Here is an 18,133-nt window from a genome sequence, read left to right on the forward strand (position 1 = left end):
AGGACTGGACTGGGCAAGGACAGCAGAAATGAGCTGGCTAAAACCAGCACAAGAAAACTGAAGCGGGGGCAGCGGCACCAAGAGAAGCCAATCCTTCCTCCCAGCCCCTTGGCCGTGTGAGCAATGGGCCCTCACCCTTTGTGGAAGATTTCAAACTTGATTCCTTTGTTTTGAATCACTCTCCTGAAGCCCCGGTGGTTTCGGTTGATATTTAGTTTGAAGAGTTGATCAAATTCTGCAAGAGGAAAAGAAGAAGGAGGGACTTGGCTCACAGGGATCTCCTGACCACGTGGAAACTGGCCCACTTGCCTCCACTCCGTCTTTCTGCCTGCAATTCACAGCCACTGCCACCAGAGGGAGGTAGAGCATCCAAATCCTGGCTTTGAAGTTCACCTGGACAGTTGTTAGATGCAGATCATATCAAAATGGGAGTCAGGATTCCTGGCCTCAAGTCCCATTTCCACCACCTCTTTGCTTTAAGGCCCTAGCCAAATCCCTTTACCTCTCTGAGCTTCAGCTTCCCCAACTACATTCGAGAAGTAGTAGTAATACCTGCCTTCATCTCCCAAGATAAGTAGACCAAGTAAGATAATAGATCTGAAAGTACTCTGGACACAAGTGCTGCACACAGGTATCAGAGGGGGAGGGGAGGAGGAAGCAGCCCTCCTGTAGGTCCTCACCTGGAGAGTTTGTGTTTTTCACCACAGCTGTTTTGTTTTTTTGAGCCTGGTCCTGAAGCAGTGAGAAGAGAGAAGTCAGGACAGCTTGAAAAAAACAGAGATACAGGCCCAGGAGCTCTGGTTTACATCAGTGCTGAGGGAAGGGACCCCTAAAGGGGATGAGACCAAGGGATGGGGAGAAAAAGAGCACAGGGCCTTGGAAGGGAAGATGGAGCTCACAGGACCCTACTGCTACTGGAACCTCACCGAATTAGGGTAGTGGAACTCAAACCGCACAAAAGCATCCAAGTCGTCAGGGGTCACCCCTAGGAAGGAGGAGGACGAGTCAGGGTCACAGGGAGTAGCCAGGAGCCCCAGCACTTGACGCAGAGGGAGAGCCAGTGCCTCCTACTGGCCAGGGCTGGAGTGTCTGGACAAGAGAGCAGGGGTGGCCCCAGGGCTACCTGGAGGGGCTGGGAGGTTCATTCCCCGGACAACAATCAGATGCATTTCTGTGCTGTTGAGTTCTGCAAAGATCCTAGAGCCAGGAAGCAAGGAAAGCAAAGTGAAGGAGAGCAGTGGGAAAAGGTTCCTTCTTCCAATGCCTGCCTATCCAGCTGGGTGGCGGCCAAGAGGAGGGTGGGCCCAGGGAGGCAAAACCTGTCTGAGTCTGAGCAGCAGAGCTGGAGTGAAGGCTTCGGTCTGTGACCCTAGTACAGGGCTCCTGCCCCAGCGACCACACAGCTCCGAGCCCCTCCTCACGAGCAGGCACCACGTCCTGCCCCTCTCCAGCCCCAGGGCCTATGTCAGGGCCAAGCCTGAGCAGCCTCACTCAAGGGGCCCAAGTCTCCACCCCTGGCTCCCAGCCTCTTGCCCAGTTCTGCATGGAGCCACGGTCTCCCTCAGGCTTTGGCACCTCACAGTCTGGAATGTCTTCAGCTCAAAGTGGTGGCTGGGAGGGTCCAGGCCTTGAGCCTGGGCCAGCTGCAGGATCTCAAGCTGCTGCTTGCGGTCTTGAGCAAGCTTCTCAAACCTGACAGGAAAAGGTGTGCACGTCAGCACAGCAGCGCTCACTTCCTGCTTCCTACCACAGCTCTGGCCCAGCCCTGCACTTACCGTGTGGTCTCGGCCACGTTGCCCTGGTGCATGAACTGCTTGGAGAACAGCAGACACTTCTGAAAACGGGGGTTCAGAGTGACTCCGGGGTCCAGAACAGGACCCAGCTAAGTTGGCCTTCAAGGCCTGACTTCTGAAAGCCCCAACCTTCTGTAGCCTCCCCCTCTCCTTCTCCAACATAATAACCCAAGGTCACTGTTCCCAAGTCCCACTGCACTAAGTTTTTGCTGTTTCCTCGACTGGGGATAGCCATTCCCCCAAATTCCCTTAGCACATTCCTCTTCTTCCTCATCACTTTATTTTTTATTTTTTTTTTAATTTTTTATTCCTTTATTTCTCATGTGTTCCCCATCCTGAACCCTCCTCCCTCCTCCCTCCCCATACCATCCCTCTGGGTCGTCCCAGTGCACCAGCCCCAAGCATCCAGCATCGTGCATTGAACCTGGACTGGCATCTCGTTTCATACATGACATTTCACATGTTTCAATGCCATTCTCCCAAATCTTCCCACCCTCTCCCTCTCCTAGAGTCCATAAGCCTGTTCTATAGATCAGTGTCTCTTTTGCTGTCTCGTATACAGGGTTATCATTACCATCTTTCTAAATTCCATATATATCCGTTAGTATACTGTATTGGTGTTTTTCCTTCTGGCTTACTTCACTCTGTATAATAGGCTCCAGTTTCACCCACCTCATTAGAACTGATTCAAATGTATTCTTTTTAATGGCTGAGTAATACTCCATTGTGTATATGTACCACAGCTTTCTTATCCATTCATCTGCTGATGGACATCTAGGTTGCTTCCATGTCCTGGCTATTATAAACAGTGCTGCGATGAACATTGGGGTACACGTGTCTCTTTCCCTTCTGGTTTTCTCAGTGTGTATGCCCAGCAGTGGGATTGCTGGATCATAAGGCAGTTCTATTTCCAGTTTTTTAAGGAATCGCCACACTGTTCTCCATAGTGGCTGTACTAGTTTGCATTCCCACCAACAGTGTAAGAGGGTTCCCTTTTCTCCACACCCTCTCCAGCATTTATTATTTGTAGACTTTTGGATCGCAGCCATTCTGACTGGTGTGAAATGGTATCTCATAGTGGTTTTGATTTGCATTTCTCTGATAATGAGTGATGTTGAGCATCTTTTCATGTGTTTGTTAGCCATCTGTATGTCTTCTTTGGAGAAATGTCTATTTAGATCTTTGGCCCATTTTGGGTCTAAATGTCTATTTAGATCTGTGGCCCATTGCTGGCCCACAGCAGTCAGAGCAGAAAAAGAAATAAAAGGAATCCAAATTGGAAAAGAAGAAGTAAAACTCTCACTATTTGCAGATGACATGATCCTCTACATAGAAAACCCTAAAGACTCCACCAGAAAATTACTAGAACTAATCAATGATTATAGTAAAGTTGCAGGATATAAAATCAACACACAGAAATCCCTTGCATTCCTATACACTAATAATGAGAAAACAGAGAAATTAAGGAAACAATTCCATTCACCATTGCAACGAAAAGAATAAAATACTTAGGAATATATCTACCTAAAGAAACTAAAGACCTATATATAGAAAACTATAAAACACTGGTGAAAGAAATCAAAGAGGACACTAATAGATGGAGAAATATACCATGTTCATGGATTGGAAGAATCAATATAGTGAAAATGAGTATACTACCCAAAGCAATTTATAGATTCAATGCAATCCCTATCAAGCTACCAACAGTATTCTTCACAGAGCTAGAACAAATAATTTCACAATTTGTATGGAAATACAAAAAACCTCGAATAGCCAAAGCGATCTTGAGAAAGAAAAATGGAACTGGAGGAATCAACCTACCTGACTTCAGGCTCTACTACAAAGCCACAGTTATCAAGACAGTATGGTACTGGCACAAAGACAGAAATATAGATCAATGGAACAAAATAGAAAGCCCAGAGATAAATCCACGCACATATGGACACCTTATCTTTGACAAAGGAGGCAAGAATATACAATGGATTAAAGACAATCTCTTTAACAAGTGGTGCTGGGAAATCTGGTCAACCACTTGTAAAAGAATGAAACTAGAACACTTTCTAACACCATATACAAAAATAAACTCAAAATGGATTAAAGATCTCAACGTAAGACCAGAAACTATAAAACTCCTAGAGGAGAACATAGGCAAAACACTCTCTGACATACATCACAGCAGGATCCTCTATGACCCACCTCCCAGAATATTGGAAATAAAAGCAAAAATAAACAAATGGGACCTAATTAAACTTAAAAGCTTCTGCACATCAAAGGAAACTATTAGCAAGGTGAAAAGACAGCCTTCAGAATGGGAGAAAATAATAGCAAATGAAGCAACCGACAAACAACTAATCTAAAAAATATACAAGCAACTCCTACAGCTCAACTCCAGAAAAATAAATGACCCAATCCTCATCACTTTAGCAACCAGACTTGCAGGCAGCCATTCAGATAGATACACCGAAATATACAAATACTCCTCAAACATGTCTTTCTCCCATCTTCAAGGTAATTCCCCCTCCACTCTGTTGTTTGAAATTCATAGCCTGGCAAGAGGGGTAGTAATCATCCTATTTTACAGATAAGGAAAATGTGGTTTAGAGAAGAGAAATTCCTTACCCAAGATCTCACAAGCCAGTAAGGTGAAGAGCTAGAATCGGAACCCTATCTTGCCTTTCGCCAAGAAGAGGCTATGGGCACTGCAAGGGGAGGACTGACCTCATGTTGCTCCAGAAGCATTTTCTGTAGCTGGGCATACACCTCCTCAGCCTTCTGAGAGAGTCGCAGGTCCTCATGGTGGATCAGGATGAAGTCACTCTCCTCATCCGTTAAGGGTGAAGGTACCTGTCCAGGTCACAAGGCCCCTCAGGGGCCCTCAAGAGTCAAATTACTCCTCTACTGAGCCAAACAGACCAGAAATCTAAACTAAATGTTTCTCCAGCTTTCAGCAGCCTCAAGTGATGGGAACTCATTGCCTGCCATCCTATCCCAGTGTAATGCTCTGTTTTTCACTGGCCTTGCCCGGCCTGGTCACCTCTCACCACAGGCGGGCCCCCGGGGCTCTCTTGAGGTCATGGGACAGGGAGACATATAAGCAAAAGAGTTCTCAGCTGTCATCACATCCTATTCAAGTCCCCCCTCCTCCAAGCAACCTTGTTCACAGTCCTGCTCATCAAGACTGCCACCCACCTCTCTGCCCGAGAAGTCCTGCTGCTTAACCAGGCGACACTCACCTTGGAGAGGTCCACAGGGCGGCCAGCTCGCACCTGGGTGATCTGAGCCTCGAGGGATTTGGCCACCCGCAGATGGGCTTTGGCCTGCTCCAGGTCCCGGCCACGCTTGGCCTGTAGGGCTGCCCGCTGGTACTGCAGTTTCCGTGCCTCCAGCAGGGCCAGCTGCTCTCGTGCTGGAGGGAGGGGACACAGGTGAGAGCCACACCGCCTCTCACTACAGCCTTCCCTCCTCCATCCCTCTTCTCCCCAACTCACCAGATGGACTCAGCACCTCCTTAGAACTCGAGGTCTTGGGCTCAGGCAGGGACCGCGAAGAAGGGGCGAGAGGCTGTGCTGGCTTCTTGGCCACTGGGGCCTGGGCTGGGGGCTCATCCTGCAGGTGCCCAGGAGGCTGTCACAGGGGTTCTGTTCCCCACCCTGGCCATGGCAGCTCCCTGACTCAGGCTCTCTTTGTAACACTGTACTACTCTCTGTGTGACCTGAGATGAATGGCTTTCTCTCATGGACCCTAGAGAATCTTAGAACCAGAAGTCTCAAAAGTTCTCTGCACTAACCTCCCAATGTGAGAGAGGAGGGGAAAGGGGACTGAACTGGGCTCTGAAGTCAGAAAGACCTTGGTCTGAATCCAGCTCTGTTAATTACCAGCTGGGTGCCCTGGCCCAAGTATTTTCCTCTATAAAATAAAAGCAAAAATATCTACCTTGCTGGGCTTGTTAGTACGGACACCAATGTCTGGGTTTACCCCTCATCGGCTGTTTCCCCCTACCAGTCCCTGGAGTCGTGAGCCCTCAGCCAAACCTTGTTGTTATCCTCCTCTTCCTCTACTGGGGCTGTATCTTCTGCGGAGGCCAGTTTCTGGGCAGCTGCTAAAGTAGCTGCCATCATATCCTCCTCAGTAGCCACGGTGGGCTCCAGGCCAGGTATAGGGGGGAATCCTGCAGGAGAGAGACACTGGGAGAGGGTTCAGGGAGCCTTGAGGATGCATCAGGCTGCTGTGGGTCCTACTGGGGTCTTCCTGGGCATGGCTGGGATGGGTAGTTCCCCCAGGGTAGAGGCTGATGTGTGAGAAATCATTTCTCCCTCCCCTCCATCCTGCTCAGAGAAAAAACCTCATGAGCCCCCAGGCCAAACCCCACTTACCTGGAGGAACAGGTAACTCGGCAAAGTCAACTTTCCGTCCCGCCCGGTGGGCTCGAATGGCATCTTGATATTGCTGCAAGAGAAGGGAGGGAGGGACCTATGGTGGGCAGCGGTCATAGGCTCCACTCAGGCAAGAGGCAGGAAGAGGAAGATGAAGACAGCAGCCCCAGGAGGAAGGAGAGCCCTGAGACAGCAAGAGCTCCAGAGACACACAGACAAGATGAAGACTCAAAGACCAGGGAGCAGACGGACAGCAGCTGGTCAAGGAGGCAGGCTGTAGCCCACCTTGGCAATGCGCTCGTGCATCCGGGCCTTGCGCTCATCCCCACTGCCCCGCGCTTGGGTGCCTGCCTCGCGGTACTTGTTCAGCCTCTGCTGCAGGGCATCCAGCACTGTCTGTGGCTCAGCAGGGGCCACTTGAAAGGAGAAAGGAGACAGTATTAGCTCTGCCTGCCTCCCCCCAGGTCCCCACTCCACAGTGTCCCCAGGCCTACCCGGGGCTGCTGGGATGTCAGAGGCCATCACTGGGTGCATTCGCTCCACTGCCGGGGGTGCATCTGAGGGCGCTGTGGGGGCTTGGGAAGCCTGTGGAAGGGGCTTCAGGTCTGGGGAATCCAGAGCACAGGTGTAGGTATGGGTAGGCGTGCTTGGCCAGCCCCAGCCCTAGCCTGAGCAGGCTGCCCCCACCACCCTGATACTGACCCTCTGGTGATGGGGGCATGGCACTCAGGTCCACAGGCTGCCCCTTCTCCAGGGCCTCCAGGACAGCAGCAAATCTCTGTGGTAGGAACAAGGCGGGAACATAAGCCAGGGAACCCCAAGGATCTGGGCTGAAAAGCCCCCGCAGACCAGTCTCACTGAAGCTTGGCCGGGTCACCGCTCACAGCTGTGAAATGAGGGGCTGGACACAGGGCCTCCGAACCCGATGCCATACCTTCCCAACCCTCATGAGCTCTCGGGCACGGTCTAGGTCTCCAGCCCGCTTGGCATTCAGAGCAGCCACTTTGTACTCTCTCTGCCGGGCCAACAGCAGGGCCCGTGGGTCCAGGTCTGAGTCGGGTGGGGCAGAAATACCAGGGCTGCCCAAGAGGCTTGTCTCAGGCTGGGAGGGGTTATCTATGGAGAAACAAAAGAAAATATCAAGGTCAAAGAAGGTTTCCAGTGCCTCCAGGTCTGGCCAGCCCGAGAATGTCTTACGGAAGTTGTGACTGATGGCCACAGACAACGGCAGGATGGGGAGGCAGGCCACGGGCCCTGACCTTGGGAACTAGGCCAGGACCTGACTGTCTCCAGATACCTGGCTCCACGGAGGGGGCAGCTGGGGGTTCTGCTTCAGGGCTCCTGTTAGTTGTTTCCTGGAGGACCAGGGGCCTCCTGCCCAAGGCCACTGGAGGCGGGATCTCATCCTCACTGATCTTTTTGCCTTTCCTCACAGCAGCCAGCTGGGACTCCAGTGTCTGAGAGAGAAAAGAACCAGAAACCTAGCCAGCCACCATGGACTGCAGCCTGCTCAGACAGGCCAGGGGTCCTTCACCTCCACATTCTGGTGGAGTGGCTTCCCCTCTGCTGGACCAAGCTCCTCTGGTGCTTCACCCTTCACTACCCTCAGCCTCACTCCTCCCAGCACTGGTGCCCAGCCGAGCCCAACGCACCTTCAGGCCTCGCTCACAGCGCCTGGCTTTGGCCGCTTCACCTGCCTCCTTAGCACTGGCCGCGGCCTCCTGGTAGTTGCGGATCCGATCCTCCAGCAGGGCCTGCAGCCCCCGGGGCCCTCCAGCCTGTGAATACTTCAGTTCAGGGCCTGGCCACTCCAGGGCTAGGCCCCTGCCACTCCCTCCTTGCAAGGAAGCTGCCCCAGAACACGAAGCACCTGGATTCAAGGAGAAGGAGGGCCTAAAAGCCTCAAGGTGGGGGACAAAGACTCAATGGAGAGGTCAGAGGCCATGTCAGAGGCAGACACAGAGGTCCAGACAATCTGTGGAGGCCGGGAAATGGCTGTGGGGGGTGGTATGGGAGAACAGAGAGGCCTTTCAGGCCGGCAGCCACCAAGGAGTTTCTCGTGCTCAGTCTCGGCTTGGGGCAGCTGCTGGAGGAGGGTGCTGGAAAGGGTTATTACTGCAGCGTTCCTAGACAAGCTGTGCTCCACATGTGTTCTACACGGGCATATAGGCACAGAGGACACAGCCAAAGGCACACTGGAGACCTCCAGAACCTACCTGAGCTGCGGGGACTGGAGCTGTCAAGAGAGCTGCTTGCACCAGAGGTTCAACGTTTTCCTGTTCCTTCTCCTCCTCAGGGCCACCCAGGCTGGCTGTCTCATCACCATCCAGGGCCCCAGCCTCCTCATCTGTACCCAGGACCTCCTGCAGCTCCGTCTGGGGAGACACAGATCCCAAGAGTTGGGAGCCTCATGATCATACCCACAACAGGACCTGAGAATAAAGGACACTCCTCCAGCTGTATTTCCAAGCATCACTCACTGTGCCTGAAAATCCCCTTTACCAGAACACTCCTACACCCTTCCAATCTGATCAGGGACAGCCCCCAAAACAGTGAAGCCTCTGGAACTGAGAATCCCCAAGTACAGAGCTCAGATGTCAGGACAAGGGCCCAGGAAAGGCAAGGCACTGGCTCAACATCAGCACAAGAGGGACAGACCCAGGCCTCCTCCACAGCTTGACCGCAGAGCCCCCGACACCAGCCTGGCAGACGCACCAGCAAGTCTGCATCCTCCTCCAGCCCTTCCTCCTCTTCCTCTTCTTCCACATCCTGCATGCAGTCTGCTGCCAACTTCTCGATGTGGGCCATAGGCAGGGGGGCTGGGGGAAGAGGGTCACAGAGGGTCAGAGCAACAGAAAAGGTTCCCGAGGAGTAGAGGATGGTCTTCAGTCCACTGCACTGGCAGATACACCCAGGTAGCTTCCTTCCACAGCCACAGTCCCACCTCTGCAGGGAAACTTTTCTAGGCCCTCCAACTGGCATCAGGCTATTGCCTTCTCAGCCCTTTTACTATGGCAGTTATTCACAGACATAGCCATCCGTTCCCCCTAGCCACCTTTCATACATGAAGATTTTTAACATCTGAGCTTCCCAATGATTCCACAAAATAGGGAATACTAGGAATTCCCTGGCAGTCCAGTGGTTAGAACTCTGCACTTTCACGTCTGAGGATCCAGCCAGGGAATTAAGATCAGATATGCCGTGCAGCACAGGTACCACTCCCCCCGCCCCAAAAGTAATATTATCCCCATTTTACATATGAATAAACTGAGAACTTTATTAATTTTCCTAACATTGCAATCTTAGGAAATAGCAGAGCCAAGATTCAAACCCAGGCTCATCAAACCCAAAGCAGGTTTGCACTGAGAGAGAAGTGATGGCTATGGTTCTCCCAGACCAGTCAGTCCCTTCAGGGTCCTCTCCTTGCCCTTGGCTCAGGGACATGTGGGATGGGAGATGGCTTTCTCTGAGGGCTCCTGGTTCCCTCTGGCCTCCCCCACAAGGCTTCAGGTCTCTGTCCTCTTCAAGCTGGGCAGGAAGATACCACTTATTTGTTCATTTGATACAATTTCTGCGCACTCATTGTGTGACCGATTCAGTCTGTGCTGAGTCCCTAGCCTATACCAGGCTCAGAGACTCCAACTGTCCAAAGGGAGAGGATGCAACCCAGGAAGGAGTGAGCTCCCCACATACAACACACAGGCAAGTGAGCAGAACAAGATGGCCTCTCAAAGGGAATGCTGCAGAAGGGACAGGAATACCAGAAGGACCAGGTGATCTGGGCGGCTCCCCGTAGCTGTGAACAAAGGCCTGTCCAACCACCTGCCTGAGCCCACCTGGTCCCAGCACCAACTGTGGCAAACTCACCCTGCCCCTTGGGTGCTGGTTTCCTGCCTGTGGTCCCTGCTTCCCCAGTGAGGGCCAGCAACTCTGCCTCCAAGTCCCCGTCGTCTTCAGCCTCCTCCACCCCCAGCAGCACGTCCTCGGGGCTGAACTCCACGAAGAGCCCGAGCTGAGAGCAGAGAAGGTTTCTATGAACCATACAATGAGGAGAGAGTGGAGACTGGCCCAGGAGTCAATCCACAGGAGCTAAGCGGCTCCCTGTGGGGCCTAATGTGCAGAAAGGGAAACTACAGCCTTCCCTGGGACACTTATCTCCCTGGAGACTCTACAAAGGACCCAATAAGATCACACTGCCATTACTACTACTAACAATAACAGAACCAGCTGCCAGGCAGGGTACCTGGCAGCCTACGTGACTATCTTAGTTAATCTTCAAAATCCTGAGGTAGATCCTATTTCCTTTTAAATTGTGGTAAAACACATGTAACATGAAAATTACCATCTTAACCATTTTTAAGTGTAGAGTTCAGTGGCATTAAATACATTCACACTGTTGCATAACTATTATCACCATCTTGCAAAACTGAAACTCTACACCCATTAAACAATTTCATTGCTCCTCCTCCCACCCCCAGGGTAACCACTACTCTACTCTCTGTCTATGAGTTTGACTTGGAGAAGGCAATGGCAACCCACGCCAGTACTCTTGCCTGGAAAATCCCATGGACAGAGGAGCCTGGTGGGCTGCAGTCCATGGGGTCGCTAAGAGTCGGGCACGACCGAGCAACTTTACTTTCACTTTTCACTTTCATGCACTGGAGAAGGAAATGGCAACCCACTCCAGTGTTCTTGCCTGGAGAATCCTAGGGATGGGGGAGCCTGGTGGGCTGCCGTCTATGGGGTCACACAGAGTTGGACACGACTGAAGTGACTTAGCAGCAGCATACTACCTAAAGTGGGTCCTATTTTTATCTCCATGTTCAGATGAAACTGAGACAGCCCTGTAAGTGTGGCAGGGTTAGAATTTAAAATAAGATCTTAAGGGATTTCCCTGGCTGTTCAATGATTAAGACTCCGTGCTTCTACTTCAAGGGGAGTAGGTGTGATCCCTGGTCAGGAAACTATAATAAGATCTCACATGCCACAAGGTGCAGCCAAAAAATTTTAAAAATAAATAAAATAAATGAGGTCTTGTGACTTGAGTCTATGCCCTTTATCCTACCACCACCCTTACCTGCTTCTTTTAAGACAGTAACAATAGGCTAAGAAGTCTCAAATTTGGGCCCGAAAGAAATAAAGGGAGAAAGTGAGCAGGCAGATCCAATGAAAACACCCCAAATTTTGGTGGTTCCTGAACTCTCTGGGTCGTTCACATGGAGATGGCCATTGTAGAAGGAAGCCTGGGTTGAAACACAAGAGGGTTCAGGCCTTAGCTTCCACATGTGTATGGCAGGGGCTGGTCCAGAGGGTCTCCATGGGTTCTGCCAGCTTCAGGAGGCATGGCTCAAAGTCACTAGACTTAACAAGGAAACCACAAAGGTGACCCAGTTTGCCCAAATTGTCAGAGACCCTTATCCTCAGACTGACTCAGAAGTGAACGTGAAGGAGACTATATCCATACCTGCTTGGCAGCTGCCACACCCTGGCCACTGGCCTGAGGGCCCTTCCGAGGTCTTGGCCCTGGCATCTTGGCAGCCTGGATACCTGTCTAGTGGGGAGTGGAAGAAACTCAGACTGGAGTAGCTTACAAGCCCGGCCCTCCAACAGGTGTGGTTAGTAAACTCCCAATTCAGAGAAAGAAGTCAATGCTTAATACGCTTAACATCCAAGGCTGAAATACCTAAGCTGGAAGTACAGCACTGAAGCAAGCAACAGAGAAGATGGAAGGGAGGGGACCACCTAGTAATACCGTTAAGAGGGGAGAGTGGACACAATCAAAAGTCACTGAACTGATTTAATCTGGATTAAACCCAAGAGGTTGAGTGGTGAGTGGCCTAAGAAGGCAGATCAGGGACATTAACTCCAGGTACAAGGAGGGTGTAAAGCTTGGCAGGATTCAGAAAGGCTCTAAAACTGTGCTGTTAAGCATGGTTGCCCTATGTGGCTGCTGATACTTAAATTTAATCAAGTTAAAGTTTCTGTCCCTCAGTTAGTGGCTACCATGGGCCAGCACAAATAATGAACATTTTCATTACTGCACCAAGTTCTACTGGACAGTTCTGCTCTGGAGAAATCTGACTTGGTATTCTAGTTCTCTCCGAGGTCTCACAACCATTCACTGGACCTACTATATGAGACCTTGTGCTAGGCACCCGGAGGGCAGGAGTGAATGTGACATACCCTCAGCTCTCAACGAACATTCACAAGGTGGAGAGCCCCTCACCACTGGACAAAACCCAAACAGGGATGTGCCAGGCGCCGCGCCTGCCCAGGGCCGGCCCTTATCCAGCAGAGAGAGAAAAGGCTTCTTGGAGAAGGTGATGCCTGTGCTGAGTCACGAACATGTTAAAGGGGAGGAAGGGGAACAGGATTCCAAACATAGCGAACAACCTGATAATGGTTCTGAGGTGACAATAGCTTGACTTGCACAGGGAAACTAAACTGGGATTAGTGCGGCATACAGTGTGAGACAAGCGAAGCTGAAAATGTTAGCAAGGGGCAAATGAGAAAAACTCTGAAGCCTAAAGCAGTTTGGGCACGGTTCTGAAGGCAAAGGACTTGAGGGGATGAAGTCGGCGATTCAGAAACATGCCCCCTGGCTGCAGAAAGGACGGAAGGAGGGAGAACGCAGGCTGGAAGCCGTCTCGACACCGAGGATCGTGAATCGGTCCCGGCGAAAAGGGGAGAGGCTGAGGGACCGTGGGGGCCGTGTTGGGGAGGGAGAGAAGTGGACCGATTCCAGAGTTAGAGGGGTACCACCAGCAGGACTCGGAGATTAACTGGCTGTGCGCCCACTGGAGGAGGCGCTCAGAGTGACTCCAAGGCATCAGATTTCAGTGGCTTGGGTGTACGGCGGGTGGTCAACTGAACGGGGGACACGAAGTGAGTGGGTCGGCGAGACCCGCCAAGTCTGCGGCTCCGGGGGCACCCGACTGGGAGCAGTGGTGCTGGACCCAGACGCAGGCTCTGGAGAGAGGAGGGCAGGGAGTGCGCAGGGGAGGCGAAGCCGGGAACCCCACTCCCGCGGCAGGACGCGCCGCCCTGCCCAGCCCTGCCCTGCCGCCTCCATCTCCCCCGCCGTCCCCTCCTCTTCCCTCGCCAGAGGGCGGGTTCGCGGCATACCTCGCGGCGGATCCGATACCGACCCGGGCCTTCTCCCTCCCGGTACCGCCCAGGCCTCCCGCGGCCCCCGGGCCGCCAAGGCAGCCGTGACAGGAAGCGCCCCGGCGGGAGACGCCTCGCGCCCTAACACGTGACTCCACGGCCGGTGCGGCGCGTATCACGCATGCGCAAGGCGAGGCGGGCGTGGCGCTCCTACAGGTGACTCCAAGGGTGGAGTTCTCAGCGCGCAGGCGCCTTCGGGCAGGTAACGCGAAGTTCTCTGGGAGGGTCTTTGGGCCGTTCCACGTTGTTCCTCATCTGGAGCAAATACAGCAGCCTCGCCGTCTGTACTAGCCCATTTACAGGTTTCCCGCCAACCTTCCTCCGTCACTCCCATTCCAAGGTTGCTTGGGTGCTCTCTCACCTATCTAGCTTCAAGTCCACATCTCGCCCCTGTCGGCGAGGCGGGGAGAGTGGTTGCGGCCGCCGCCCTATAGGAGTGATTTCTCTGCCTTACCATCTCTTTCAGTGTCCTTTATAATTTGAGTCTCTAGGGACAGAAGCTCACAGATTCCTCTTAATCTTGCAGCATCTAAAGGTACCTTTTCTAATCAGAAGGCGGGTTTAATCTTTAATATATGAGAGGCAGTACTCATCGCACCTCTTTATAAAGTCACTTCAGACAGTTTAATACCAAGTTCTTACTCTCCTACCCTGCAAGCCAATGCAATGTATGGGTGGGTGGGGGAGAGAAATTACCACCTGGAACCTTGCAAATCGTTTCCTCTTGCCTGTTTCCTAAACTTCTGAATTATCTTCCCGTCCTTACTTCTTTTTGGTGGTTTCTCCGAGGAAGAGACAGTCTTTACTATTTTATATTTTTAAAAACCCAGCTTTAATTGGCATACCGTTTGGCATGCAGGATCTTAGTTTCTTGATCAGGGTACCGCTGCAATGGAAGTGCAGTCAGTCTTAAGCACTGAACCATCAGGGAATTCCCCATCTTTATTGTTTTAAAATGGAAATTTCAGGGAATCCCCCCTCGCAGTTCAGAGGTTAAGACTAACACTTTTTTTCTTGGCTACCCCGTGTGGCTTGTGGGATCTTGGTTGCTGCACCAAACCTGGGCCCTCCGCAGTGAGATCCCACAAGCCACACGGGGTAGCCAAGAAAAAAAGTGTTAGAAGTAAATAAAGTGGAAATTTCACTCCCATATTTCATTAAATTTGAAAATATTTTACAATGAAATATTTAAGACATTAAAAAATGGACAATATTTAACATTCACTAGAATGCAAGCTACTTAAAAGAAGTTTTTGTGTTTTAAGTTATATCTAGAGCAGTGCATGGTACATAGTAGGTACTCAACGGTTTCTATTTCTTGTGTGAGTTAAATACATGGGCACTTAAGTTTGAGAAATATAGTTGAAGCCACCCGTCCACCTCTCATGTTGCAACCCTTTCCCAAACAGATATCCACTCTCCTAATTTTGGAGTTTATTATTCCTGAGCATTACTATTGCTAGTAGACATACTGTAATATGTTTTGCTAGCTTTAACATTGTATCCTTATCACTGCCTGCACATATTTTTCCTTAACTCCTTTTTATACTCAACCTTGGTTTTAAGCTTCATCCATTGATCTTACTTTTCATTTCTGTATGATATCTCATAGTATGAAAATAATTCATTTTTCTAATGGCTTGCCATTACAGTGCTATGGGTGTTCTTATACATTCCTTGTGTATGTTTCTCTAGGGTGTATTTCTAGCAGTGGAACTGCTGGCTAATAGGATTTTATAGACTAAATATTACCAAATCATCCCCAATGCGGTTGTCCTAGTTCACACTTGTATCAAAGAGGCATTTGGGTTCTGCTGCTGCTAAGTCACTTCAGTCGTGTCCGACTCTGTGTGACCCCATAGACAGCAGCCCACCAGGGTCCCTCGTCCCTGGGATTCTCCAGGCAAGAACACTGGAGTGGGTTGCCATTTCCTTCTCCAATGCGTAAAAGTGAAAGTGAAGTCGCTCAGTCGTGTCCGACTCTTAGCGACCCCATGGACTGCAGCCTACCAGGCTCCTCCGTCCATGGGATTTTCTAGGCGAGAGTACTGGTGTGGGGTGCCATTGCCTTCTCCCATTTGGGTTCTAATTGTTCCATATCACCATGGAAAGATGTTTTAATAGATACAAACGTGTTTTGACTTGCAGGCATCTTTTACTACGTTTCTAATTTGTCGGCCATTCATATTTCTTATTCTGTGGATGCCTTATTTACCCATTTCCCCTTTTTCTTATTGTAAAATACTTTATTCTGATACTGACCCTTAGTCCATTACATGCAGTTTTAAATATATGCATGTCTATTAGTTGCAGATGTTATATTTCACTCAGTGCCTTATCATGATTCTCCTCAGAATGAGGACGTTCTTCTACACAACCACAATAATTTGTCACACACATAAAACTTGACATTTACATAATCCTATTACCTAATATGAATATAGTCCATAATAATGCTTATAACTGTATTAAATGTCTTAAATCCATGACCCAAAGTCCTTACATTTACTTAGCTGTTTAGCTCTTTTTATTAGGTAAGTTTTGATTTACCTGATATTTCTTTTTAGCAGTAGGTTTCTGGCAGGACTATGACACGGATGATGTGTTTTCCTCAGGACCTGACATGAGGCTTTTAGATGTCAGTTTGTTCAGTTGTTGGTTTATCAGAGTTAACTTGCAAAGTTATACAAAAAACCCTACCAAGATTTTAATTGGAATTTATTTATATTTAGATTATTTAATTGAGATTAATTATCTCTTTATTATTAATGATTTATTCCTAGGTTCCTTAATTTTTTAGGCCATCTAAGTAATTTTTAAAGATTTTTTTATGATAGATGGTACCTTTTTAAAAATTCCATTTTCTAGTTATTTGTTGCTAGAGATTATTTAGGGAGAGGGCAATGGCACCCCACTCCAGTACTGTTGCCTGGAAAATCCCATGGGTGGAGGAGCCTGGTAGGGTGCAGTCCATGGGGTCGCTAAGAGTTGGACATGACTGAGCGACTTCACTTTCACTTTCCACTTTCATACATTGGAGAAGGAAATGGCAACCCACTCCAGTGTTATTGCCTGGAGAATCCCATGGATGGAGAAGCCTGGTAGGCTGCAGTCCATGGGGTTGCACAGAGTCGGACATGACTGAAGCGACTTAGCAGCAGCAGCAGCAGCAGCAGGGATTATTTATTACTGATATTATTTCCAACAGTTCTTTTTTATACACTAAGTATGTTACGCTCACATTGTTCAAAAGTTATAAGAAACATAATGACATACAGTGAAAGTCTTCCTCTAACCCTGAAGGTAGCCATCTCAGAGGCAACCAATATAGCTAATTCCTTACTCTCCTGGAACTATTTTATATAGATACAGTAACTGTGTGCATGTATTTATATACATGCTATGTTACCATTAAATAAATGGCAGGGCTACCAACAGAAATAAAAGCCAGAGAGAGGGCCTACTGTAGGAAGGACAGTGTGTGGTTTTATAATTTGATATTTATGATGACTGTAAAACTTCCCAAACACCCCGGAAAAAGTAAATGATTTAATGGAAAATCCCAAAATACATGACAGCCATTTCCACACTTTGCTACAATGATTCCATGTGCTTAGAAAAAGGAAATAGGGCTTCTTAAAAACAGATCACAGTCCTTCCTTGTGAAGCCCTTCACTCCTCTTTCAGAGCATACAGCACATCATCCTGGCTGACGTTGAGCCGCACCCGACGGAGCACGTCATTCCTGCTAGGCTCCACAAGGAGGAGACGGCACGCGCCCAGGCGAGAGCACACCGCCATTGTCTCCGACATGGTGGGGTACGGGAGGCCCTCCATCCTGCACAGCGCCACGTGCTGAATGTATACCTAGAAACAAAAAGCAAACTTGAGGTCAGCTAGTCATAAGGGTAGTCCTGTATCCAATCATTATTTCTTTGGGGAAACTGAGACACTTCTTTTCCAGGATACTCAGGACCCCAGAAGGGAACCAAGGGGTGGCCCACTGGGTTGAAAAGACAGGGACAGAATGTAGTACTGGCCTCAGGATCAGAAAATAGCAGGTCTGAACCCTGGTTCTACCAATTACCTAAATAAGCAAACTGGGCCAGTTATTTCACTTTTTAAGCTTCAGTTTTATCTAATAAATATATGACATTCCTCATGAGTTAATAGATATGAAATGCCTAGTAACTGTCACAGCTGTACAAACAGTCCTCATCTCCAGGGGCTGATGGTTCCAGTTGAGAGTGTCATAATTCAAGTCAAATTTTGCTATACGGGCATTTTTCCTTGGCAGAAACAGTGAGCAGGTGCCCAGGTATGACCCTTGGAAAAGTCAAAAGTCCAGAGAGAATACAGGACACTCTGCAGAAGAGCTGTCTCAGGCTTTAGAAAACCAGTAACAGGCAAAACATGATTAGTAACTAAATATTTAAAAACAGAATTCAGGACTTCCTGGTGGTTCAGAAAGAGCCCACCTGCCAACGCAGGGGACACGGGTTCGATCCCTGGTTCAGAAAGATTCCCCATGCCTCAGGGCAGCTAAGCCCAGGCACCACAACTGCTGAGCCTGCAGACCGAGAGCCTGTGCTCTGCAGCAGAAGAAGCTGCCACAATGAGGAGCCCGAGCCCCGCAACAAAGAGTAGCCCCTGCTCGCTGCAAGAGAAAACCCGAGAGTGGCAACGAAGACCCAGAGCAGCCAAACATAAATAAATGAAGAAAAGCTGGAAGGAAATGTTCTCCTGACTTCTCTATTTATCTAAAACATACTCATACACACAGACATACAAACTGCTGGG

General features: G+C 49.7%; 2 protein-coding genes across 11 annotated transcripts in view; both read right to left on the reverse strand.

Moving 5' to 3' along the window:
* Positions 1–13,404, reverse strand: part of CC2D1B (coiled-coil and C2 domain containing 1B) — a 30,720-nt gene extending 17,316 nt beyond the window's left edge. The window contains exons 1-22 of one of the 4 annotated variants that reach the window (XR_015159324.1): positions 13,292–13,404; positions 11,631–11,717; positions 10,034–10,178; positions 8,882–8,985; positions 8,383–8,541; positions 7,819–7,944; positions 7,464–7,623; positions 7,101–7,282; positions 6,869–6,944; positions 6,661–6,771; positions 6,452–6,582; positions 6,167–6,239; positions 5,825–5,961; positions 5,282–5,399; positions 5,027–5,199; positions 4,512–4,657; positions 1,776–1,834; positions 1,576–1,692; positions 1,124–1,197; positions 927–985; positions 681–732; positions 136–235 (exon numbers count right to left, since the gene is read on the reverse strand). Coding sequence is in view for 1 of the 4 variants with exons in the window: in XM_086388658.1 (XP_086244784.1) it covers positions 136–235; positions 681–732; positions 927–985; positions 1,124–1,197; positions 1,576–1,692; positions 1,776–1,834; positions 4,512–4,637; positions 5,027–5,199; positions 5,282–5,399; positions 5,825–5,961; positions 6,167–6,239; positions 6,452–6,582; positions 6,661–6,771; positions 6,869–6,944; positions 7,101–7,282; positions 7,464–7,623; positions 7,819–7,944; positions 8,383–8,541; positions 8,882–8,985; positions 10,034–10,178; positions 11,631–11,696 (2,348 nt within the window). In the remaining 3 variants the exon portion in view is untranslated. Of the gene's footprint in view, positions 1–135; positions 236–680; positions 733–926; positions 986–1,123; positions 1,198–1,575; positions 1,693–1,775; positions 1,835–4,511; positions 4,658–5,026; positions 5,200–5,281; positions 5,400–5,824; positions 5,962–6,166; positions 6,240–6,451; positions 6,583–6,660; positions 6,772–6,868; positions 6,945–7,100; positions 7,283–7,463; positions 7,624–7,818; positions 7,945–8,382; positions 8,542–8,881; positions 8,986–10,033; positions 10,179–11,630; positions 11,718–13,291 lie in introns of those variants that run through there. The other 3 variants (XM_086388658.1, XR_015159323.1, XR_015159325.1) reach the window with 3 other exon arrangements.
* Positions 13,405–16,868: 3,464 nt separating this feature from the next.
* The window catches only part of ORC1 (origin recognition complex subunit 1), a 37,426-nt gene continuing 36,161 nt past the window's right edge, over positions 16,869–18,133 (reverse strand). For all 7 annotated transcript variants that reach the window (XM_086388611.1, XM_086388633.1, XM_086388645.1 and 4 more), the window contains one exon: positions 16,869–17,200. In XM_086388611.1, the coding sequence (XP_086244737.1) occupies positions 17,006–17,200 (195 nt within the window). In that variant the 3' untranslated portion in view covers positions 16,869–17,005. The remainder of the gene's footprint in view (positions 17,201–18,133) is intronic.

The sequence above is a fragment of the Bos grunniens genome, chromosome 3 (genome assembly GCF_055505025.1).
Source record: "Bos grunniens cultivar Pamir isolate PY7600 chromosome 3, Bosgru_T2T1.0, whole genome shotgun sequence".
Taxonomy (NCBI): domain Eukaryota; kingdom Metazoa; phylum Chordata; class Mammalia; order Artiodactyla; family Bovidae; genus Bos; species Bos grunniens.